The following is a 26310-nucleotide window of genomic DNA, read 5'->3' as shown; positions in this document are numbered from 1 at the left end:
CAGCTTTTCTCCGGGCTGCACCGTCGACCCGTCCTCGCGGCCTACCAGCGGGCCTGGAGCGGCGTTTTCCCAAGGAGACCGCCCAGCACCTCGGCTTCGGTGGCGGCACAGCGCTGGAGCGCTATCGCGGAGCGGAGTGGGCGATGCCTTGCCTGGGTCGCCACGCTGGAGCTCCGGTGAGCTGAAGACCGCCGTAAAAACATCACGGAGCTGCGGGTCTGCGGGCGGCGGCGCGGACTTCAACATCTGGAGCCTAGGATCTCTCGATGAGATCGCCAGTGGTGGAGCTCCAACCGTCACGGCCTTGTCGGCTTCGGAAGCCGCGGTCTCCGGTAAGGAAGCGGCCGTTCCAGGTGTCCCTAGCCGCAGAGAGGACTCTTCCGACGCCGGAGCACCATCTCCCGGCGAGAACGGCCTGGAACATCGGGCCTCCGTAGAGGCAACTGTGGAGGCCTCAATTGGCCCGACTATGGGTGAACTGGGGATGGGGACTGGACATTGTGCCTTCCCCCATAATGGTAACCATTGTGGGGGGATGTTTCTATGTTAAAGATCCTTATTGTTCCATTTCCAAAATGGCTGCTGGAAGGGAGAGTGAGCGCTGGCGTGATTAGCTGCCGCTGCTCTCTTTGAATTGTGGCTTTGAATTCTGTCTTTGAATTGTGTATTGTTGATGTCTTTACTATTTTTTTTTTTTGTTTTGTCGTTATTTTTTTGTTTTGTTTCATTCCGCTTACATGTTTTGTATTCTGTTTACTAAATTTTGTAAGGTGTCCTTGAAGGTTTTGAAAGGCGCCCATAAATAAAATGTATTATTATTATTATTAATCCCGAGGTCTGGGTTAGTTACCCAGATGTGCAAATCCAATTTATTTTTAGCAGTTGGGTATTTAAATTCTGTTAATTAAAGAAAAAGCCAGTTTCGCCAATGATAATGCTGTTGAATCTCCATAAAAACATTGTTGGTTCACTAATGTCATTTAATTAAAAACCTATCATTCTGGGGCCTTTTTTTAAACTCAAGACTGACAGTAATTTGGCTAACTGACTTTAATTTTAGAGAAAGCCACTCTGCGACAATTTGACGCTGACATTAAAAACTGACATTGCCAAGTATGCTCAGAGACTTTGAAAATAATGAGGTAGAAAACTAGAAGGAGATTTGGTCAATGGTAAAAAATTCCATTCAATTCTTTTATGCTGCAGACTAGACTGAATTACTACCCGACTACAATTTTTCATTTTAGTATCTGTTCATCAGGGATTTTTACAGAATGGTGCATGATAACAGCACAAGTCTCACTATCTCAAATTGCTTTCCACCCAAAGGCAATGAGATTATGTATTGATTACATTTTTTAATAAATCACATTCTTTCTGTAGCTCTCCAATAATTGAACATACAAACCTTTTCCACAATAAGCCTGCTGATGCTGAAACAGCTGTTACTCCAGCAAATGTTACCATCATCAATCTGTGCCGGCGCTTATTTGCAGTTGCTGCTCTGTAGTATTGTCTGGAGAAGCTGCCAAGAACTGCCATTGCAGGCAGAATTCTGAAGTGAAACATTCTGGAAGTAGAATCTGAAAAAAAAAAAAAATATCGAACATTACCTTTACTGGCTGCTTTCAACTTTTTAAGTCAATTTGATCAAGGTGGTCACATTCTCACCAAATCTGAAGCTTATGGATTCTATGCCTGTGAATACATTTGGCGGCATAACAGAGACTGCAGTTTTTGAACAGTATTTGAACTGGGATTTGGTGCTCTTCATTGTAGGTATCATATTTTAAAGGAAACATTTTCCAAAGAACATGGCATCTATTCATCAGTAAGATGATTATGTGAGTGATGAGGTCTGTCCAGTACCCTGCCTGATATTTCCACTAATAGAAATGAATAAAAGAATCATTTGCCACATTATTCTTCATAAAGCCTTGATGTGATCACACTGACTTCCATGCCAGTCTACAGATAAACAGTGAATAAATTGTATCCCTAAATCCACCTATCACTTGGCAGGTTTTGCCCTGTGCCCACCTCTTTTTTTTTTTAAGTTTTCTTCCCCCACTACAATCGGTCTGGAGAAAGGTCCAAATCTAAAACATTGAATCACTTTCCCCTGGAAGGCTACATTACATTTTATGTCTGACTGTCAAAGCTGCCATAGCCAGACATAAAAACAGCTTTTTTCCACGAGTGGTAGCTCTATTCAACAACCAAAAATCTGTAGCCTCCTTTTGCTCTGGTATTTTATTTAATTCACATGTTTAATCGATAATGTTTTATTATTAATGTTTATTGTTTTGTGTGTCATTCCTAACTGTCATGTTGTCACTTGTGGACGGAGCACAAGGCAAATTCCTTGTATGTGAATACTTGGCCAATAAACTTATTCATTCATTCATTGCCTGTCCATTCTCTCCTTAGATGCTGCCTGACCTGCTGAGTTTGTCCAGTACTTTGTATTTTGTTCAAAGACAAATTACTTGGCTGCATACCACTTTGGGCAGATTTTGATTGTTATATTTCTTATTCTATGCAAAAATTGTCTCTTTTTCTCGTTTATGCAGAATAGTAAAAAAAATGTTTTGTGCTATAACAGATATCCCAACACTTTACAGGGATGGAGTTTATATTATACATTGCACAATCTTATTATGGTGGAGGATGATCACCTGGACTTCCCAAGATCAAGACAAGAGCTCAGGTCGGAATTTCTTTGCTTTAGTTTGGGAATTATGGATTTTGGAAAATGTCCGCCTGCCTCTGAGCAGCTAATTGCAAATCTTTATTACCACCAAATACAAATGAGATGAACACCGATTAAGAAATTCAAGTATATGCATGTAATGTTAAGGCTCATAGACTTCAGCTATCCCATTCAAAGCATTATTTTACTAAGGCTCAAATTCATGTCAATTCCTCATGATCCAAAAATAAATCATTTGAAAATTAGTTTTAAGCTTTCACACTAATGATAATGAGTCAGCCTTTCAAATCTTGGCAACAATTTTGATTATTGGATAATTTAAGATCATTAGTATAATTAAAAAGGCCTCTTAATCTAACAATCTAAATGAATTTCCATTATATATCCCCCCAGTGTAAACATTTTAGCAGTGTTTCCCCACAATTAAATTTGAAATTTTCTGTTAATCGATAAATCTTAACTGACTTTAGTGGGTTTTTTTAATTACTTGTTCTTGTGCTTCTCCAAACGTTGTGCCTATAGGTATGAACATGGGATAAATGGTTCAACTGACAATTCTGAGAATATTATGCATATTTTTACCTCAGATAAAATAAATTGGGCAAAAACACTGATTGGGACTTGACAAGTCAACAAAAAATAGCAGCATAGCAGCGCTGAAATTCTGTTAATTAAATACTCATTTTTCTTTGGGGTAGTCTGATCTTCGTTTGGACCGACTACATTTGGCAAGATTAACCAAAGAGTATTTTCTGTACAGATAGAGGTTTGAGCGCAAAATGTACCCATAAAAGGTATTAAATATTGCCAGTGCATGCAATTATTTTAACAAACAATTCCTAATATGCTTTTTGAAAAGCATAATGTATTTGAATCAAATTAATTCAGAAAATTCAATATTTTATTCTACATTCATATTCAATCCTTCTAAAACTGCAGTAATTGATATCCTCGAAAGGATAAGCACAGCATATTGATATTCTACAATTTGGACAGAGTTGAATGTTGTGGCAATTTGCTTGGATATCCCAAACACTGCAGCACAGAACTCCGGGAGCACAGAATCCAGCTTTGTTAATCTCTGTGGAGGACAAGATATTGAACACACGGATCAAACAGCACAGCCATTGTGCAATGTTCCCAAGGGATGGAACCGTGGAAAGGTACAGCTCTAAGCTGTCTATTACTTGACAAAGTTACATGTAAAAGGCAACAACAAAGGAAGTCGAGAGAGAAAAGAACAAGTAAAAAGAATAAACTGAATTAATATAGTGGGCGAATCTTGGCCACATTGGATACTAAATACAGTGCAAGTAATTTCCTGAGATTACAACAAGAATATTGCTAATATCTCCAAAACTGGTTGCCCTGGTTACCAGGCAATTCCTACCCCATATAAATGGTCTTGATTTCTATAATTATGCCTCATTTATCATCATTCAACATCAAAAACCTGAAAATATGTTATACTGTTTTAGAAAGAAATATAAACTCAAAACTCTAATAGATTCAGAATTACTCAGCATGGTAGACAATTCCACAAGGATATGTGTTTTTATACCAGAAGGATAGTCACAACTGATTATATCCACTAATTATGGTGCTGTATATAATTCAAAAGCACAGAAAATATTCTTCAAAGTGAAAAATAATTCAGGACATCAATACCATCGTTTACTAAATCTTAGTTGCATTAATATGGATATACTGAGCAAAGAAAAATATATTGTTATTTATACATTTGTGTTAATCCTCTTGTATGAACTATATTACTGTATAATAATATGGATACTTTATTTAAAACATAGACAAGTGTTTTGCAAAGTTACTAATATTGGTTCAAAATTAAAACTATGAATAGTTTTTACTGCAGGATAACATATACAGAAAATGTGTTTTGAATTGAATAACAGCATGCCCTACACCATATTGGAACACTGTAATAAATATTATAGAATTCATAGTTCAGTATTTACCATAAAAAAGGGGAAGATTACTATTAAAAAAACATGCCTAGAATAACATTTGTGCTATTTTGTTAAATACATGATCTTCAGGTGATCTCTAATGACTTGTCCATGACCAACCACCCATTTATTGTTATGTGTTCTTCATATCCACAAAGAACAATGTAGAACTGTGTTACAAATAGCATTTCTACAAAGCAAAAGCATGCTTCCCAAGTGCAAGCCACAGCTTGCAAAAGAATAATTAGGTGATTTTCCCCAACAAGTCTTTAGTGTGTTATCAAATGAAAAAATAGCTGCAAAGACAATGATTCTACTTCAGCAAACTGGTTTATGTTTGCTTAGGAATGTTCATTCTTAAGTTACTCAACATTCGGTGTGTTCCACTCAGTTGCCATTCAACTGAGTAGCAGCACGATGGCGCAGCGGTAGAGATCCGGGTTCGTTCCTGACTACGGATGCTGGCTGTACATTGTTTGCAAGTTCTCCCCGTGACTGCGCAATCTTTCCCTGGGTGCTCCAGATTTCTCCCACATTGCAAAAACATGCAGGTTTGTAGGTTACTTGGCTTCAGAAAAAAGACTCCAAATTGTCCCTATTGTGTAGGATAGTGCTAGTTTACGGGGGTTGCTGGTCAGCGCGGACTCGGTGGGGCAAAGAGCCCGTTTCCACACTGTATCTCTAAAACTAAAATGTTCTTATACGCTTGAGTACATTATAATAATCAAGTATTGTGTGAACAAGAAACAATCTTTGGTTCCTCTCATGATCTTTTATTGAGAGTTTGTTACATACCCACACTGTTGAGGGATTACATTATTATAAAACCATGCTTAGAGCAGCTTTCAGTAATGCAAACCTTTGCAAAAATTAACACGATTTGATGCTTCTCCTACATTTGGTACTTTTTTTTCCTCACATAAATTCTATTGGAGCAAATTTGTATTCAGCAACTCAAATTTACTGGTAGTCATTTGTGAACTCCAAGAGTCAATTCCTATTAACTGAAGTGCCCTTATCACAGGGGGTGTATTTTGAACTATCTCTGGATTCGTGGGTGACTGCTGTGAGGGTAAATGATGCTTTTATGTAATAAAACACTATGTTCAAAGTGCAGAAATGAAATGATGCATTGTGAAATTACAGCAAAGATACAGCACATCACAGCTCACAACAGGTTTCCTGTAACCATTTTCCACACATTATCATCAGCACCAAATATCACCGTTCAGCACCACTGACCACTGTACATCTACCACCACTAGTGGGTGAGTGCACAGTGTAAGAAAAAATTGCCTACCCTAGTCACCAACAGAAGAAAGTTAGATGTCAAGGAAATTATGAACTACCCACACGCTTTAGCCAATTTCTCTGCCCATTTCTGCAGCTGGAGAAATGTATAATTTCTGCCAATGTATACTTTGATAGCCTACACAACTTTACCAATGTGTCTTCTGTACACTTAAGGGCCTGTCCCACTTTCCCGAGTTACTCATGAATTCTCCCGAGTTTTCCCCTTGATTCAAACTCGGAGAATGTCCGTAGCGAGTCCGTAGATATATCGTAGCACCTCGTTATGCCAGCCATAGGTACTCGGGGCATCAAGTAAGTCGGGACGTTTTTTCCAGCATGCCAAAAAAGTCCACGAGTAAAAAGATAGTCGGGAGGAGGAGTTCGTAGATCACAAAAACCTTGATTTTTTTTTTTGGCGGTCCTATCAACTCGGCAGAGGACTTGAGAAAGTGGGACAGGCACTTTACCAAGCATCCCACGTACTACTCCAAGTCGTTTATATTATACACATCACACAAACAATAGAGGTCCCAGCACAGATCCCTGCAGAACGTCACTGGTCACAGGCCATCAGCCACAAGAAAGCCAGATGTAAGTGACAAAAGGTAGAGGTGAAACGGAAACAGGTGGCTGTAGAATAACAGAAGAAGAGGGTGAAATGTAAAGCTTGGGGAAGAGATGAAGGATGGAGACCGGGAGTTTATCAAAGGAGAGAGTGACACAAAAGTCTTCATGATAGGAAGAAAATAGGCAGTGGAGATGACACAAAAAAGCAACACAGAATAACTTTAATTATATTTGCAAAAGTCAAATAGTAAGTGCATCTTTCAAATCATAGACTACATTTTGGTGTCTAATAAACAAATGTATGGATGGAACGCAACTTTTAAATTAAACCCAATGAACCGCACAAGTTCATTAAATTGGACAACTCTAGAAGATTTGGTACGTATGATTTTCATATATTGTAACAATAGAAACCCATCATACAATAATCAAAGGGAAATTCTGCACTGAAAGAATCTGTAATATTTAGTTCTCAATTACTAAGACAAGGATCCAGTTTATGAATGAGATATGCAAAGCTACGAGTACATAATGCAGAAGATTGGTGACACAAGTTGTTTCACAGCTTTAGAATTCAGCTTCTTCTGCTCCTGTAACTTTTACATTAATAGCTATTCACCCAAATTTAACCTTATAGATTACTTGAATCAACTGACATGTCAGCTGGTGCCCTTCAAAGAAACAAAAATACTAGTTGGTCAACTGGCCAAGCCCAAAATCCTATACCAACAAACTAGTCTCTTTACCCAAATAAGCTTGGTTACTCTTGATTTAAAGAGTCAAACAACACAGAAACAGGGCCTTCAAAATGCTGGAGTAACTCAGCAGGACAAGCAGCATCTCTGAAGAGAAAGAATGGTGACATTTTGAGTCAAGACCCTTCTTCAGAACTTGCCAAGATGCCCCGACTAGATATGGTTCCATCTACTGCGTCTGGCTCACATCCATATAAACCTATCCACGTAGCTGTCCAATTGTCCTAAATATCATTATACTTGCCTCAACCATCTCCTCTGGCAGCTTATTCCAGATGCCCACCACCCTGTGTGAAAATGTTGCCCTTCAGGTTCCTATTAAATCTTTCCTCTCTCACCTTAAACCCATATCCTCTGGTTCTTGATTCCTCTGCTCCCGTGCAATCTAACCTTCCAAAGCAGCCTATCGTGCAAAACCTTATTAAATGCCAAAGTTGCCCCTATCAACCTTTTTGGTTACATCTACAAAGTCTCAATCAATCAGATTCATAAGGCACAATCCCCCAATAGAAAACCATGCTGCTTCTGTCTGTCCAAATGCATATACATCTTATCCCTCAGAATCCACTCCAGTGACTTAACCACAGCAGATGTTAGTTACGTTCACTGGTCTACAGTTCCCAGGCTTTTCTTTGATCTAGCGGCGGACCAGACTTTGGAAATGGCACCAAATCTGGTGACTCTAAAAAAGAATCACAGTGTTTTGCACATATGGCAATAAACAACTATTGAAATAGAGGCACAACATTAGCCAACCTACAGTCTTCTGGCACCTCACCCCTGTCTAATGATGATTCATATATCTCAGCCAGAGCTGCTGCAATTTCTACTCCAGCTTACCACTGTGTCCAGGGATATATCTGATCAGGCCCAGAGAATTATCCATCTTCATACACCTCAGGATGTCCACCACCTCTTTGTCCGTAATACGGACTGTCCTGAAGACATTGCCATTAACTGTCCCAAGTTCCCCAGATTTTCTCCACAGTAAAAAAAAGAGATGGACTAAGGACCTCGTCCATCTCCTGAGGCTCCACACAGAAATGAACAGGAACCCTGTTCTCTCTTTCTAGTTACCCTCGTCCCCTTAATGTACTTATAAAATCTCTAGATTGTTATCAGCAATATTATCAGCAACAGCTATGTCCATCTCTCTTTTTGCCCTCCTAATTATCTTTTTAAGTATGCTCTTTTGTTTGTATGGCTGCATGGCAAGTCAAATTCCACTGTATCTTATTGGTGCATGTGGCAATGTGAACTTGAACTTCAGTTCCAGAAACTCTTCCAGGGATACAATTGATTCCAGCTGCCTATACCTGTCCCATGCCTCCTTCGTTCATTCAACGACGCACCCATTTTCACCACAACATTTCATGCACATTGTAGAATAGATTGACTATATGCATGGTAAAAAGACAAGATTCATACCTTTTGCACCACTTTGCTTTCCAATGGATCACAAATTCCTGGTTCCTCTTGGAAACAAGTCACCAACCTTCAGATGAAAATCTGCAGTGCAAATGAGACAATTTTAACAAGAACTGAAGAACATTGTAAATGAACAAGTTAGTGAAGTAAAGTGACTGAAGCCACCATTACAGGCAAAGTTCATCTCAGTGTTGACAGAACAAAAATAATTTAATGCCTTTGGCAGAGCAGAGGTGTTGATACGGTTGAGCAAATGAAACTATGAATAGCTAGAAATGCTCGAAATGTCATGGTGGCGGTAGAGAAGCTAATAGAGAGGATTCTTCAGGGTAGGATTCACTCCCATTTGGAAGAGAATGGGTTAATTAGGGGCTGTCAGCATGGCATAGTGCACTTTCCAGCGTGTTATAAACAACAAAGATGAATTTAAGTAATGTAAAGCTGAAAAGGTATTTTCAAGATAAATATAAACTTTTTCTATATTGTCAACTGGTGGTAGACTGTTGATTGCTTAGTTTTATCCTTACAAAGTAATATTTAATTTGAGAAACAAGCCCATGTTCTTTCAGCCATTGGAACATTTTCTAGAGGGGACAATTTGTTGCAGTTTTACAAATTTAAATTGAAATCCATTGGTATAAACGATCCCTGCTTGGTATGCGAAATGTGACTGGCATGAAACATAATAGCAAGCAAATAAATTTTAAATGCATCAATTTAAAGTTATGAAAATAAAATCTAATTGGCAAAAACAATGCATCCAGGTCTGCTTTGAATCATTTTTATTCCATATTAAGGCACGATAAAATGGTTATTTTCTCCCTTCAATTCCTCATTGTATCATCAACGGTGTCCTTCCATTACTAAATGACTACTCTAGGCTTTCAGGCATGGCAGGAAATCCTGTTCAGTTGCAATACATTATTTTTGTAATATTTAAGATAGGCGAATAAGGATAGCTGTTGGCAGGTTTTAAGGGCATCTTAAAAGAGATAATCTTAAGTGAAAGGGACAAGAGAAAGAAAGAGAGCAAAGAACATAAGAAAAAAGTGAGTTAAAAAAAAAGAAAAGCAAGTTAAAAAGGAGAATGTGCAAAGACAGAGACCCTGCAAGTCAACACAAACCTTTTCGAGCAAAGGTACTTTTGTAAGGTAGCAATGTTACAAAATTTTGAGATTTAAAAAATCAAGTCTGCAATTTATCCCATCAGATAAAGCATAACAATAAGTTTAATTTGACACCAAATTCACTTTCATATCTCAAGTATTAAAAAAGTTATGACCATTTTCATACTCGGAAATTAGCATCTTGTTCCCTATTGATTTTCAATGGACATTACAAAAAAGCTGTGATCTTGGATAGTCAACAGGCCATTTCTTAAGGAAAGATTAACATTTTTAAATAGCCTAAGTGTCTAAAGATTATTCACAAATAATTCACAATATAACATGATTTTTATATCTAATTTACATTAATTTATAGGCCAAATGGAAGGAATTTAGTGTTCAATTGCTGTAAATAAATGCCCATTTAAATCGGCTTTCTAGTGGGTTCATGTGGAACGCGCCGGTTTAGAACGTTGACATCGCGCTGGATTAGTGCCCTCAAGTGCCGAGAAAAATACTGCGGGATATAAAAAGCCCAAAATGAGCTATTCGTTATAGATAATTTGATATATAGGGTTATATATATGCCCCATTTAATGTAAAAATAAGGTACATACCTTTAATTGTTTGCTCTATAAAACCCTGGGGCTGCGAGAGGTTGCGAGATGAAACAGTAATTTTAAATCTATTAGAACTATATTATCGAGGCCTATAAAACTAATAATACCTTTTGCGACCGGGTCTTGCAGCGATTTTTCGTTAATGATTTACTAGGCTGAACATGTGCGATTAGTACAGCCTAGTAAAAATCGCGTTTTAAACCCACCCCCTCCAAACAGCGCCAAAATCGCCGACATGGCTGAGGGCAGATTCCCAATGGCGATTCAGGTAGGTTTTGTAACATACCTATGTAAGGATATTGACAATAGTCTCACCAACAGAGCAGTGCAGCTTATATTCTGGCTGCATGCACATGATTTGTGGAGGGCCTTTATCACCACCATACCAGAAATCCAGGATATTTTGCTATGACTGACAACGAGATCTGTAGCCAATATACTCGCCTTCACTTAATTCATACACTGCACCCAGCTCTTGTAACATGCCCCATCTCCTCCAAATCATGTCCAGAACCTTCAGGTAATTGGACGTGATAGTAAATGGAACACAAGATCAGTGGACTCAGCTGCTTAAGAATACAGCTTCATTTTTGCTGCAGTTGACTTTAGCCCCTGAGGTGATTTTGAACTGGTGGGAGGTTCATCAATTGACTGCCCTTGAATATGAACAGAAGATATAGAGAGGCTTTGCCTGAGTGTCTCCAGTGCCTGGAGACATTTACAGCTATGGGACATCCAGCGATTACTGAGGCATACCACTAGTCACAGGCCTCCAGTCCGAACAACAATCTTCCACCATCACCCTTTGATTTCTTCACCAGGTCATTTCAGTATCTAGACAAAAAAACTATCTTTGGATTCCATGCAATCTAACCTTCCAGAGCAACCTATCAGTGCTCTACATATCGGCAACTTGGATGTGTTGTGCCCCCTTAAAACTCTCTAATGAAGGTGATTTGACCAAATTGTTGTCTAGTTTATTCCATTCCCTTAAGGTTCTTACAAAGAATGAGTTCTTATAAATATCTGTCCTGGCGAATGGGGTTTCTATTTGCATATTATTTATCTGTCTTGTTCTCCTTTCTGTTGAGTATGTTATGTATCTATCTGCAGTTATGCCCACGATCCCTTTGAATCTTGTACAACATGGCTAGTCTGTTCCTTGCCCTTCTTGTTTCCAGCATTTCCCACTCCAGGTCGGGCAGCTTCTGGGTGACACTGCTACCTCTATTGTAGTTCCTGATGCAAAAGTGTGCTGCTTTCCTGTGTACCCCTTCTAGTTTGTTGATATGACCAATTTTGGGTCCCAGGCGCATGAAGCATATTCCAGTAAGGGTCTAACCAATGTTGTATATGCTGTGGTTTTCACTTTCTTTGGGCAGAACCAGAGTTTCGTCTAAGGAACCCTAGTGTCCGGTTGGCTTTAGTGACCGTGCTGTCCACGTGTTCCCCCCACGAAAGCTTGCTATCAAGATGGACTCCAGGGTATGGTTGTGAACTTGTACGATGAAGTATTTGTCCATAGAAGAGGTAGTCTCGAGTAGGTGGTTTCTTCTTGTTTGAAATTACCATAATTGAGCATTTGGTTGGGTTGAAGCTCATCTTCCATGTGTTTTGCCATAATTCCAAAGACTTAAGGTCTTCTTGTAAGGAGTTCACATCCTCTACATCGGTGACAGGTGTATGTACAAGACAATCATCTGCGGAGAGTCTTGTTTTACAATTTATGTGTTCAGGTAGATTATTAATGTACGTCAGGAACAACAGTGGCCTGAGGAACGTGCCTTGTGGTACTCCTGACAGTACTTGTTCTTCTAAAGAAATGTTTCCCTCATAGGAAGCCCATATAGAAACATCTTGCTTCAGATTAATTTTCTTGATTAGTTCTAAAAACAAATTCAAATTGGAGGGACGTGATCGCCAAAGTACAAAACCATCTTGACTATCTCTTATCAGCCTCTGTCTATTCAAATGCATATCTTCTCCCTCAGAATCTTCTCCAGTAACTTAGCTACCATAGATGCTAAGCTCACTGGTCTATGAATTTCCAGGCTTTTCCTTGCAACCGTTCTTTATTTATGGCATGACATTCGCCAGTTTAGTTTAGTTTAGCGATCAAAGGAATAAAATGCCAATGTTCCCTACTAAGAACAGTAAACCTGGCTAATTTTTCCAAGGCTATCCTAAAACTACCAACATTGTTAATTGCCACAGAAATGGACGAAATAACATTATTAATTTTTTTCACAGTTCTCTCTGCAAGGAAAATGTCATAAAGCTAAGAAACATTCTAATGTTTCAGCACAGGAACAGGCCCTTCAGTACACACTGTCCATACCAAACATGACGTCAAGTTCCCAAACCGAAACGTCGCCTATAAATGTCCACTAAAGATGCTGTATGAAGGGTCTCGACCCAAAACATCACCTATTCCTTTTTTCCCCCGAGAGATGCCGTCCGACCCGTTGAGTTACTCAAGCTTTTTGTGTCTGGCCTGCTGAGTTAATCCAGCACTTTGTCTTTTTTTGTAAAACAACATCTGCAGTTCCTGTGTCGCCAAGTTAAACTCTGCCTGCATGTCATCCATATCCCTCCATTCCCTGCAGATCCATGTGCCTTATCCAGAAGGCTCTTAAATGTGCCTATCTGTCTCCACCACCATTCTTGACAGCGCATCCTAGTCATCCACCACTCTGTGCAAAAGAAACATTATCCCCATACATCTCCTTTAAATTTCGCCCCTCTCCCCTTAAAGCCACGCTTTTAGTTAACGGACGGTAAACGTGACAGTTTAGACAACTAATACTCGCTAATCCGGGCAGCCTTCGGGTAATATGTAAGAAAGAACTGCAAATGCTGGTTTAAATCGAAGGTAGACACAAAATGCTGGAGTAACTCAGTGGGACAGGCAGCATCTCCTCAGAGAAGGATTCCTTCTCTCCAGAGATGCTGCCTGTCCCGTTGAGTCACTCCAGCATTTTGTGTTAGCCTTCTGGATAACCTCTTCTGCACCCTCTCCAAAGCCTCCATATCCTATTGTAAAGTACGACCATAACTGCACACAATCGCATTAGTTTATGGTAAACATATACATGAATGGAAATAGTTATATGTTCTATAGACCAAGAACATTCTTGAAAAGGTGATAAAAATAAACGTACTAAATATTCTTTCTGTCTTCACACTTCCAGGTATCAATGTCTGATCTGGCAAATATCTTTGATTTTGGGCATACAAATGGTACCGTCCTGATTAATGATTTTCATGGTTTTGAGAAGTTGGGAATGTTTGATCAACACTTTGCATTTGGCATTACAAACAAGGGAAATTAAAACAATGTAATTTCACTTTTATTTTACTGCAGCAAGTGTTGCCTTAGGTCCTCAACACCCAATTCTGACATTTATGAATAGCACAAGACTGCTGCCCATCCTTATTTTTGTTCCAAATTAAGTAACATTGACAATAATTTAGCAGCTTAAGGATGAATAACATATTGTCATCAAGTACTTTGCAGTCAATTAAAAAGTTGCCATAATTCTTGCAATACTGGAAATACTGAAGCATATGCACACTACAAGCTCCTCAAACAAAAAGGCCAATATTCTACTAAAATGTTGATTGATGGACAAAACAGGGATAAATGGGTGAGGGAGGGATAGTTTGTCTATCCCAAAATAGTGCCATGGGATCTATTACCTTGATTAGACAAGACCTAGGTTTAACATCATGCCTTAAAGACAACACCTCTGCCAGTGCCACATTCCACGGTAACACGCTGGAGTGTCAGCTATTATAGTGGAGTTAATTTTCTCTCATATCAGCAAGGAATTTCATTATTTGGGAAATATTCTGACAGCAGAAAATATAAACCACATTCTCATTCTTTGGACTATATAAATTATTTGGGAAATTGAATATGCAATATTTTACAGGTCAAAACACCAAGCAAACTTTTATTGGTAATACTTTAATAACAAGTTTTAAGAAAAAAAATAACCAAGGCAAAGTTTTTCTCACTGACTTATCATAAGCCTAATGAATGATAACTGAAATTTAGCATGTATCAACAGTATTAGTTGATACATACAGCAGTGTTCAGAACCTTAAAGTCAAACTTATTTGTGTCATTATTGCACACAAATATATTGGTTTAAATTAAAAAATAACAGACATTACTAAAGATAAATAATCATCTAACAAAGAGATGCTGCCTGTCCTGAGTTACTCCAGCATTTTGTTTCTATCTTTGGTGTAAACCAGCATCTGCAGTTCCCCCTACACAAAGAACGTATTCATTCTCTTCACTTGACATTCCTTATAACTAACATAACTTCAGAGAACAACCTTTCCAAAATCATGATAATGTTTTTCCTTAGTTCTAATCCAAGCTACAGATGCTGGAATTGAAAACAGGAAAAACAGCACCTTGCCCAGAGTTAATGTTTTAGATAAAAGAGCCTGAATTCTTTCCCTACCTCTGCTCTTTTGTAACAACCCCTCTTTACTCCATTCCTGTAGTTTTGCACTAAACCTTTAAAGGTTTTTTAAACCTTTAAGAGACATAAACGACTGCAGATTATTTGGGTGTATTTTCAAGTCTATAATTTTTGTTGTATGATGAAACACAGTGATATTTGGCATGTACAAGTTCATGGGGATAAATTATACTCCATCATGAGAGGAATAGATTGGGTAGACGACCAGGGTAGGGGAATCGAGAACCAGAAGGTATTGGGGGAGGGGGGGGGTGTAATAGGAACCCGAGGGATAACCTTGTTCACGCAAAGGATGGTGGATGCATGGAACAAGCTGCCAGAGGAGGTTGGGTCAGGTACTATTACAACGTTTAAGAAACAATTAGGCAGGTACGTGGATAGGACAGGTTGAGAAGTACATGTGCCAAACGCAGGTAGGAGTAGGTAGATGGGACATATTGGCCGATGTGGGCAAGTTGGGGCAAAGGGCATGTTTCCACGTTGTATGACTCTATTCCTATCTATGTACCTCACATTTCACATTTCTATGCAAAGAGGAATGGTTGGAGGTGGATGGGGTAAGATAGTTCTTCTTGTTGTGTGCTTTGAAGATAAAGTGTTACCGAGCTCCTCGGCCCCCGGGCACTCTCACAACACATCGCAAGAGGCCACAGTGTGTAGGAAGGAATTGCAGATGCTGGCTTACACCGAAGACAGACACAAAATGCTGGCGAAACTCAGCGGGACAAGCAGAAAAAGGGATAGGTGGCGTTTCGGGTCGAGACCCTTCTTCAGACTGAGAGTCAGGGGCCGAGTAAAGATGGTCAGCTCCGCCTGGGGCTGCTCGGAGGGAAGTGTGTGGAGGAAGGAATTGCAGATGCTGGTTTAAACCGAAGATAGACACAGAATACTGGAGCAACTCAACTCTCAACTCGACCCGGAACGTCACCCATTCCTTCCCACCAGAGACGCTGCCTGTCCCGCTGAGTTACTCCAGCTTTTTGTATCTGGCTGGTAGGAGGGATGACCCGCGGAAACATTTAACCCAAACCATTCCCTTACCGACTGTTCATCGTCCCTCGGCGACCATGGCGACCGCTCCCCACTCACCCCCGGCCGTCCGCTCCTCACGTCACGTCACGCCACGCTACGGCATGCCACGCCGACGCCCCCTTGCGTCATCGCGTTAACGTCAAATACGCCCCGCCCACACGTGGCTCCAGAGAGACAGAGAGAGGGAAAGAGGGAGAGATGGAGAGATAGATAGAGAGAGACAGAGAGAGACAGACACACACACACACACACACACAGACACAGACAGACAGAGAGAGAGAGAGAGACACACACACAGACACACACACAGAGACAGACCCCCCCCCCCCACACACACACACACAGACAGAGGGAGAGACAGAAAGGGATAGAGACAGACAGAGAGAGAGACAGAAACAGAGAGACACACACACACAGAGGGAGAGAGAGAAACAGAGGGACACACACACAGACAGACTCCCCACACACACACACACACAGAGAGAGACAGAAAGACAGAGACAGACAGACAGAGAGACAGAAACAAAGAGACACACACACACACAGAGGGAGAGACAGACAGAGAGAGAGACACGCACACAGGGAGAGAGAGAGACAGAGAGACACACACACACAGACAGGGACAGAGACAGGGCCAGGGAGAGAGAGAGAGACAGACAGAGGGAGAGAGAGACATTGACAGAGAGGGAGACACACACACACACACAGAGGAGAGAGACAGACAGAGAGAGAGACACACACACACAGAGGGAGACAGAGAGACACACAGACAGACACCCCCCACACACACACACACAGAGGGAGAGACAGAAAGGGATAGAGACAGACACAGACAGAGAGAGAGACAGAAACAAGAGAGACACACACACACACACACAGAGAGAGAGACAGACAGAGAGAGAGACACACACACACACAGAGAGAGAGAGAGAGAGAGAGACACACACACACTCAGCAGGACACACACCCCCCACACACACACACAGGAGAGAGAGACAGAGAGAGAGAGAGACACAGAAGAGGGAGAGACAGAGAGAGAGAGACACCCACACAGAGGGAGAGAGAGAGAGACAGAGAGAGAGAGAGAGAGAGAGAGATGGCCACAGGTGTGGCTCTCATGTCCCACCCAGCCTTGAAATGTAAGCATCATTCACTACATTTTTCATTATTCAAGCACAATTTCGTAATTTAACATTTTTTCTGTGTGAACTAGTTTTCCACTAATGGTGACCTTTGTGGGACTTTATCTCATAGAATGGTAGAGATTTTATAAGTTCAGTTCTAGGAGCAGAGTTAGTCCATTCGGCCCATCAACTCTATCTTTCCCTCTCAACCCCATTCTCCTGCCTTCTCCCGATAACCCCTGACATCCGTACTAATCAAGAATCTATCTATATCTGCTTTTACAAATATCCATTGACTTGGTCTCCACAGACTCTGGCAATGAATTCCACAGCTTCTCCACCCTTTGAGGAAAGAAATTCCTCCTCATCTCCTTCCTAAAGGAACATCCTTTTGTTCTGAGGCTATGACCTCTAGTCCTCTACACTCCCACGAGTGGAAACATCCTCTCCACATGCACACTATCATGGCCTTTCACTATTTGGTAAGTTTCAATAAGGTCCTCCCTCAACCGTCTAAACTCCAGCGAGTCGAGGCCCAGTACTGTTGAATGCTCAAATTTATGATACAAAGGAGGCTAATACACTATAATTCACTTTTCTCCAGAGAGGCTGTCAAACCCGCTCAGTTACTCCAGCATTTTATGTCTTTATTCACTATAGATCCTCCCTAATCCCATTTAATACCATTCTACGATCTTTGTTTAAAACCTCTACTCCACACACTCCATACTTCACATCAAACAAAAGTAGTCATCAAAGAACTAGATTCAAAGAATTGGAGACCCTCGGACTATCTTTGATTAGACTTTACTGGCTTTATCTTGTACTCTAAATTTATTCACGTTATTCCCTTTAACATGTACAGTATCTGTCCACTGTGGGTGGCTCAATCGTAATCATGTATTATCTTTCTGCTGACTGGTTAGCACACAACAAACGTTTTTCACTGTACCTTGGTACACATGACAATGAACTGAACTCAAACTCGATTGTAATGGTGAATGTGGTGATGTGGTTTCTGCCTACATCACTACCACTATTCTTGGAGAAGGGCCGACGTTCTCAGCACTCTACCAATCCTGCCACTAACTTTAAATTCATACCATATTTAAAAAGTTATTTCAAGAAATAGTCAAAGGGTCGAATAAAATTATTTCATGTCCTTTGAGGAGTTGATGGTAAATTCTCAGGAAGATAGGCACAAAATGTTGGAGTGACACAGCGGGTCAGGCAGCATCTCTGGAGAAAAGGGGTAGGTGATGTTTCGGGTCGGAACCCTTCGTCATGTGCTTCTCCTTAGACATGCCCCTGGGATTTAGGATCAGCTCTCAAATGAAGCCAATGTCGGAATTACAGATTTTTCTGCATTAAACAGCAATTAGTTTGATGGGAGTAATATGCACACCTTCTGCACTTATTCCAGGCTTCTCTGAGCTCTATACGTATGGATTCAGGGTTTCCAACATCATCTCAAATGCCCCATCTCCACTTTTGGTGGTTTTAGACCAGTGATCGTCAGGAGTCAGTGGGAATGTTGCATTTCTTTGAGGCCGTCCTTGAATCTTTACATACCTCCAATGACACAGCTTGGAACAGAGTGTCCTTTTTGAGACTCTATTGTCGACAATGCGACCAACACGGCCTGCCCAATTGCCCAAGGCCTGCGTTTAGCTCTGTAAAGAAGATGTTCACCTGGGTGAGGATGCTGATGTCGGTTTTCTTGTTCTTCCAGTGAATTTGGAGCAGTTTGTGGAGGCAGCACCTGCGGTATTTTTCCAGTCGTGAGAGGCCTACTCTAAATAATCCAGGATTCACGCATACCAAAGGTCAGAGACAGCTCTTCCCAGTGGACTGTAAGCTTTGTATCATTCTGAGATCGTCATCTTTCTTAGTTTTTTAGTTTGGAGATAGAGCGTGGAAAGAGGCCCTTTCGCCCACATCAACCAGCGATCACCGCACTATCCTGCACACACTTGGGACAATTTACATTTATACCAAGCCAATGAACCTACAAACCTGTGCGTCTTTGGAGTGTGGCAGCAAACTGAAGGTCTCGGAAGAACGTACAAACTCCATACAGGCAACACCCTTAGTCAGGATCGAACCCGGGTCTCCTGTGCTGTAAGCACAGGAAGGCAGCAACTCTACCGCTGCGCCACCGTGCTGCCCCATTTGCTCCATTCGCGAAAATCTGTGTAGATGCATTGAAGGTGGTTGGCAAAATTCATCATCAGTATCCACCCTGACCCAAACATGATAGTGGTCCACGTTTCCAGGATCTTGCCTTGAACAACACTTTACAATTACAGTGAGAGGAAGCTTAGAGAAGCTTATGTTTTTCATTGCATTGATGAAAGGTGGCAAACACAACTATTTGCTGTAGAGGTGGATAGAATTCCAAGGAGTAAAATACAAAATTTAAACTACTGGCATAACAAAGATAAAATTCTAAAATATAGGAAACAGATATTCTGATGGGAGAGGACAGGAAGTTCAGAATGGGAGTGGGATATTGAATGAAATTGACAAACAGACTGAAGCTCAGGGTCACTCCAGTGGACTTTGCACAGTTGTTCTGCAAAGCGAGCACACAATTTGCATTTAGTTTCTCAAATATAAATAGTGCAAATTATGAACACTGAATACAGTACATTATATTGAAAGACGTGCGAATGAATTGGTGTCTTACCTGGAAATTAGGTGATGTAGGGAAGGGAAGAATTGAAAGGATGGGTGCAGCACCTCCCGTGGTAGAATGGCGAAGTGCCGTAAGTCGGGGAGTGATTAGTCAGGATGGAAGAGCAGGCACAGGAGTCGCGAAGGGAGTGAACCCTTTGATATGCTGAGAGGAGAGTGGAAAGTAATGAGCGTCTGATTGTGGGAGGGATGATCCATTGAATGCAGAGGCGGGTTGGGAGGAATGTAAAGAATCAGTGAAACTCTGTGTTTGTTCTGGCCTGGCAGAGAACGAGTGAGATCAGGTATTGGAAAAATGGATAAGATTCCCTCTTGTCGCTTCACCTTCTGCCCTCTGCAAATTAAACACACTTGTCTTCTCAGTCTTCCAGTATTAATGGATCCCTGAACTGAAAAGTTGACATTTCTGTCCTCATTGATATTGCTGGACATGTTGAGCACTTATGGAACATTCCACACGAGTAACAAATTGTTCTATTTTATGGGTTCTTTTGAAGTGAGTTGTCCATGGCACCAGTTAAGTTCCTTGAAAAGTAATTCTTGTTTTCTTCCTCTCAAATGTACAGACACTTATTCAGATTTATAGTGTCCTGTAGAATTTGTTCAGTACTGCATGGGCAGTCAGCCTGCCATCAAGAGCTGCCCCACAAATACCATTGGCTCTGAAGAAGGGCCTCGACCCGAAACGTCGCCTATTTCCTTCGCTCCGTAGATGCTGCCTCACCCGCTGAATTTCTCCAACATTTTTGTCTACCTTTAATTTTGCAGCATCCGCAGTTCCTTCTTAACCATTGGCTCTCACTCAATTGTAACAAACCCGAATGTCACGGGTTCATTCCAGCCACAGGGCAGCATGGTGGTGCAGCGGCAGAGTTGCTGCCTTACAGCCCTTGCAACGCCAGTCTGCACGGAGTTTGTACGTTCTCCCTGTGACCTACATCTGTTTTCTCCGAGATCTTTGTTTTCCTCACATTACTCCAAAGTCTTTCATGTCTGTAGGTTAATTGGGTTGGTATGAATGTAAATTGTCCCTGGTGTGTGTAGTCAAGTTTATTTGTCACATACACATACGAGATGTACAGTGAAATGAAAGATAGTGTTAATGTGCAGGGATCGCTGGTCCGCACAGACTCGGTGGGCCGATGGGCCTGTTTCCGCGTTAAACTAAATGACACTAAACTTGAGTACATCACCTTATTGGGCACATAAACTCAACGATGAATGATTATAGGATGTTTAGAGTACTGTCATTTGGAAATTATGCTAACCTGTGGTCCCAGGTATCCCTGCAAGTGGCCATAAAAAGCCATGTGCAGTAAAGCATCTGTATTTTCATGTGTTCTGGCCATTATTTAGTTTCGCATGAACACTATGGAAAACACAATCTTTTTATTACGTCGCTGATTGTGGGACCACTCTGTTAATAAAATGGCTGCAATATTTGCCCATATTTGACAGCACTTCAAAAGTGCGTTGTTGATTCTGAAGCATGAAGGGCACCCTGAGATCATGAAAGCCCTACAAATCACGTCTTTCCTTATTATTGATGAGAAACTATTCCAAACTGAACCAAATTGACATTTTCAAAATCGTAAGTCCTTTTTGAATAAGTTAAAAGCTCTTTATTTGCATTCGGAGTCTTGTCCTTGTACGAATAATGAAGATATGCGTGGATTTGTAGTGATGTTCCAGCATGTTCTGTGGCCGATGAATGATGGCCACTTTTTCATGTGGAAAACATTCAACTTAATCTGTCCACAGCAAAATGCCATAAACAACACTGTAATATTGACCTGTCAGTCTGGTTTAGTGATATTGATTAAGGTATAAATATTTGTCAGAAAAACAGGGATAACCTGCTCAATGTCAAAATAACAGCATATACTCTTCCAGATTTATCTGTGAGAGGTCTTGGGTTAATCTGTACTGTTGCATGGGGCCTCTGTTCTTGATCTATAGGATAAATGTGCAGCATAACAAATTGTTCTTTGAATGCCTGAGTTGCACTGGGCTGGGTCAGATTGGGAATGGAGAAACCTGTGAGTATTTTAGCTCAGTTCATATTTGAATCGACTGAACGGGTTCATTCCAGCCACAGGTAGAGTTGCTGCCTTATAGCTCTCGCAGCGCCAGAGACCCGGGTGCCGTCTGTACGGAGTTTGTACGTTCTCCCTGTGACCTACATGTGTTTTCTCCGAGATCTTTGGTTTCCTCACATTACTCTAAAGACTTTCATGTCTGTAGGTTTATTGGGTTGGTATGAATGTAAATTGTCCCTGATGTGTGTAGGATAGTGTTAATGTGCAGGGATCGCTGGTCGGCACGGACTCGATGGGCCGACGGGCCTGTTTCCGCGCTAAACTAAACGACTCTAAACTTGAGTACATCATCTTATTGGGCACATAAACTCAATGATGAATGATTATAGGATGTTTGAATTGACTGCAAAACTCAAGGTGTTGGAGAAAATCAGTGAGTATGGCAAAGGGAATGGATAGGCAATGTTTCGGATTGCAATCTTTCATCAGGCATTGCAGCAGAAGGGAGAAAATTGGACAAAAACAGGTGGGGTGGGCCAAAGCCTGGAAAGTACTAGGTGGTTACAGATGAGGGGGGAGGGGGGGTTTGGACTGCCCTCACCTTTCTTTTCCAGCTTTCTCCTCCCTACAGCCAGTCTGAAGAAGGGACCCAATCCAAAATGTTGCCTATCCACTTCCTCCACAGATGCTGCCTGACCCGCTGGTTTACTCCAGCATTTTGTGTTTTGCTCAAGATTCCAGCATCAGCAGTTCCTTGTGCCTCCATTGAATTAACTCTGCTCAGATTGGGTACAGATCAGATTCTAATTTTATCCAATGGTAATGTGCCGCTAACCTTTCTTCAAAACTAAAGTTTGACAATTCATTAGGAAAAATTAAGGGGGGGGGGGAGGAAATCATATTTAAAAAATCATATTGTCATTTCCAAAATTTTCAGCCTTACCAGCTTCACAATTAGATGATCCACCCATGGCTTAAATCCTAAAATCAGTTTCTGTAGAATCCCACCTTCGGGTGATAAAATATAACTTTTCATATATTTAAGTGGAACATTTAATCCATTGGTGGTATTGTTGCCTGTTTGTTGTTTGTTCTGGATTGAAGATTCAAATAAAATTCAATGTGATACACCAGTGGGAAAGCAGTGCAGCATTGATGGACATTCAGTAGGTTTTGAAATACAGATATGACTTTCTAATTAGCACCAGTGTATGCCTGTTATATCAACCCATTAATCTTTAAAATATTGTTGTACCAAATTCCACATTGCCAACGCCTTATATTGTGATGCAAATAAATGTCTCTGTGTAATGAATAACAGCTTCTTGCTGGTGGCAAACGTATTAGAACGTGTTTGTGTATTGCTTACCTAGAGGATGGGTGTGTATTAAATTGTGTTTGTGCACTGCCTTCGTGGAGGATAGGCGTGTTACTCATTTCCCCCACGCCTACTTCTGATCACTCATTTCAGTTTGAAATGTCACACAAGGAAGTACACCTAAAAATAATTCAGTTGTAGTTAATGTAGATCTGATGCAAATAGCCGTTTGACACTTTCATACAGGAAATTTCATTCTAACTATCAGATGTAAAATAAGCAACTGATCCTTGGAAGTAATACAGAGAGAATGGCCGTACAGCTGACCTCTATTGGCAGAGAACTTAAATGTGTGGTTGGGTTAGAGAAGCATTGTTTTTCAGACTTGATTGGAAACATTGTCTGACAGGAACAGACAGTAAAAAAAATCACTTTCATTATTCAGTAACCAGTGCTCACATATTTAAGGTAATCTGCCACGGATTCTGGAGGGCGGTAACACATTATAGACAAGATCCGATAAGTGCCGGAACAGGTTCTACAGTGACTTTCACAGGAACCACGAGGAACACTGAGAAATGAGGGGAATTGGTTATTTCGATAACTAGCACAGACATGATGGGTTGGATAGTCGCCGAGAAACATAAAAATACTTTTCTCTCTTCACAAATGTTGCATGACCTGTTGAATATTCCTGTATTTATTCCAGATTTATAAGATCTAAGAAAATCTGATTTTGCATTATAGGAATAAAATGTTTCATGCATGTTTTGCTAAACAATAACTTAAACAGTAAGCTCAATTCCTTCCTCCCACGTGATTCCAATACCCTTACATCCTCAGTATAGAAAAATCTGTGCTCAATAACTCTATTTAAGAGGCACTTTAGAGGTGGAATATAAAAATAGAACATAAATTTAGCTTGAATATTAACAAATTAAATCACAGCTGCACACCAAGAGGACATACTGCCAAACTAACTTTCAGATCGCCACCTCCAACGGGATCCCACCACTGGCCACATCTTCCCATCTCCTCCCCTTTTGGCTTTCCGTAGAGACCGCTCCCTCCGTAACTCCTTGGTCAATTCGTCCTTTCCCACCCAAACCACCCCACCCCACCCCTGGCACTTTCCCTTGCAACCACAGGAAATGCTACACTTGCCGCTTTACCTCCCCCCTTGACTCCATCCAAGGTCCCAAGCAGTCTTTCCAGGTGCAGCAGAGGTTCACCTGCACCACCTCCAACCTCATCTATTGAATCCGCTGCTCTAGATGTCAGCTGCTCTACATCGGTGAGACCAAGCGTAGGCTTGGCGATCGCTTCGCCCAACACCTCCGCTCGGTTCGCATTAACCAACCTGATCTTCCGGTGGCTCAGCACTTCAACTCCCCCTCCCATTCCGAATCCGACCTTTCTGTCCTGGGCCTCCTCCATAGCCAGAGTGAGGTCCATCGTAAATTGGAGGAGCAGCACTTCATATTTCGCTTGTTTAGTTTACACCTCTGGTATGAAAATTGACTTCTCCAATTTTAGGTAGTCCCTGCTTTCTCCTTCTTTCCCCTCCCCTTCCCAACTCTCCCACAGCCCACTGTCTCCGCCTCTTCCTTTCTTCTACCCGCCCCACCATCTATCAGTCTGAAGAAGGATCTCGACCCGAAATGTCGCCTATTTCCTTTGCTCCATAGATGCTGCCTCACCTGCTGAGTTTCTCCAGCATTTTTGTCTACCTTTAGATCTGATGATATGCTTTATTACATTGATACCTATTAAGTACTGGCTAATTATACTGTGAGTGATCAGTACAACAAATAGATTCAGGGTAGTATATTGAATGGAAAGACTTCACAATCATTCAAGAGAGGTAAGATTATAAATTGGGAAGAAATAGTGTTCTTTAGAAGAATGAGCAGAATAATCAGAAAGATCTTTGAAAATTGTGCTTTTTTCTGAGACCAAAATGCAGGAATGAAACAAAAAGATTTGCACTTATGATTTTTCTCATATTATTAATGCAGCAAAAAGGGTGCCAGCAATTGTCAAAGAAAATTAATTTCAGGAAATGTTTTCAACTGGTAATGAATAAATTCATGGGAATTTATGGTTAGAATCTTTCCCTGAATGATGAATTGATCATAGATTTGACAGCTCCAAAATATTTAAAATCAATGAAGTAAACAGAGGAAAACTAAAATAAAACAGCGTAAACTGAATGTTTAAAAAGGAATGCAGATGCTGGAAAATCGAATGTAGACAAAAATGCTGGAGAAACTCAGATGGGGGAGGCAGCATCCATGGAGCGAAGGAAATAGGCAACGTTTCGGGCCGAAACCCTTCTACCAGTGTAAACTGAATACATGTGAGAGATACAGTACCTGATGAAAGATTAAAATTACACCCATCAATTTTCAGATTTGTTTTTTTTTCGTATAAATATTTGTTAACAGGTAACGTTTGGACATAAATTGTATCTGAGTTGATTCATGGAACTTGAATTAATAACACAATATTCTGCAAAATATTTTGTTGACCACAAAATGCCGATAGAGAGAAATTCAGATGGTGTTAGTACTCTTGAATTAGGATGACAAACAGAATTCCCAATTTTGGGTATAGTAGACTTCTTGACTTCATATAGACTTAAGTTTGGTAGTTGCTATTATTCAAAAGTGTTAATTGATGTTCACGACCCAACCATGAAGATCTTGATACACCACACGAGGTCAGGTTGTTATCCATTGAAAGTGTATTTATGCAAGGAATGAAATCTTCAGCTGAGTTCGCCAGAGAGAATACCTGAATATAAAGTTGTAATGAAGGGCAGAGACTGGAATTGTAAGAGGACCGATTTAGTGCACAATATTGGTATAAAAAGGTAATGGATACACAAAATGAAGGAAAATCTTCAAAAGCAGAAAGGTAGAAATTAAAGGAAAAGGACAATGAGAGTGGAGAACGAGATAGGGTAAAAGAAAATGTCATAAAACAAATTAAAACTGAGCATTGTCCAGGAAGGAACGGCTTCATTTTTTCCAAAAGTGTCTGCCAAGCCCTTATAAAGGAATTTTAAAAGCTATCTCGCAATGTTTCTGCGCATTTGTTGATTGCAGCGTTGAGATATGTTAAAACTAAACACACGCGCTCATAATTTC

At 40.7% G+C, this 26310-nt stretch overlaps 1 protein-coding gene across 3 annotated transcripts in view; it reads right to left on the bottom strand.

Moving 5' to 3' along the window:
* micu1 (mitochondrial calcium uptake 1) overlaps positions 1-26310 on the bottom strand; it is a 78172-nt gene that overhangs the window by 50441 nt on the left and 1421 nt on the right. For 2 of the 3 annotated variants that reach the window (XR_008726162.1, XM_055661733.1), the window contains exons 1-3: positions 15990-16146; positions 8724-8804; positions 1409-1583 (exon numbers count right to left, since the gene is read on the bottom strand). Coding sequence is in view for 2 of the 3 variants with exons in the window: in XM_055661733.1 (XP_055517708.1) it covers positions 1409-1569 (161 nt within the window). In the remaining variant the exon portion in view is untranslated. Of the gene's footprint in view, positions 1-1408; positions 1584-8723; positions 8805-15989; positions 16147-26310 lie in introns of those variants that run through there. The other variant, XM_055661734.1, reaches the window with a different exon arrangement.

This window comes from Leucoraja erinacea, chromosome 34, assembly GCF_028641065.1.
Source record: "Leucoraja erinacea ecotype New England chromosome 34, Leri_hhj_1, whole genome shotgun sequence".
Classification (NCBI taxonomy): Eukaryota; Metazoa; Chordata; class Chondrichthyes; order Rajiformes; family Rajidae; genus Leucoraja; species Leucoraja erinaceus.
Note: the sequence above shows the minus strand (reverse complement) of the source record. Positions and strands in the feature narration are given on the sequence as shown.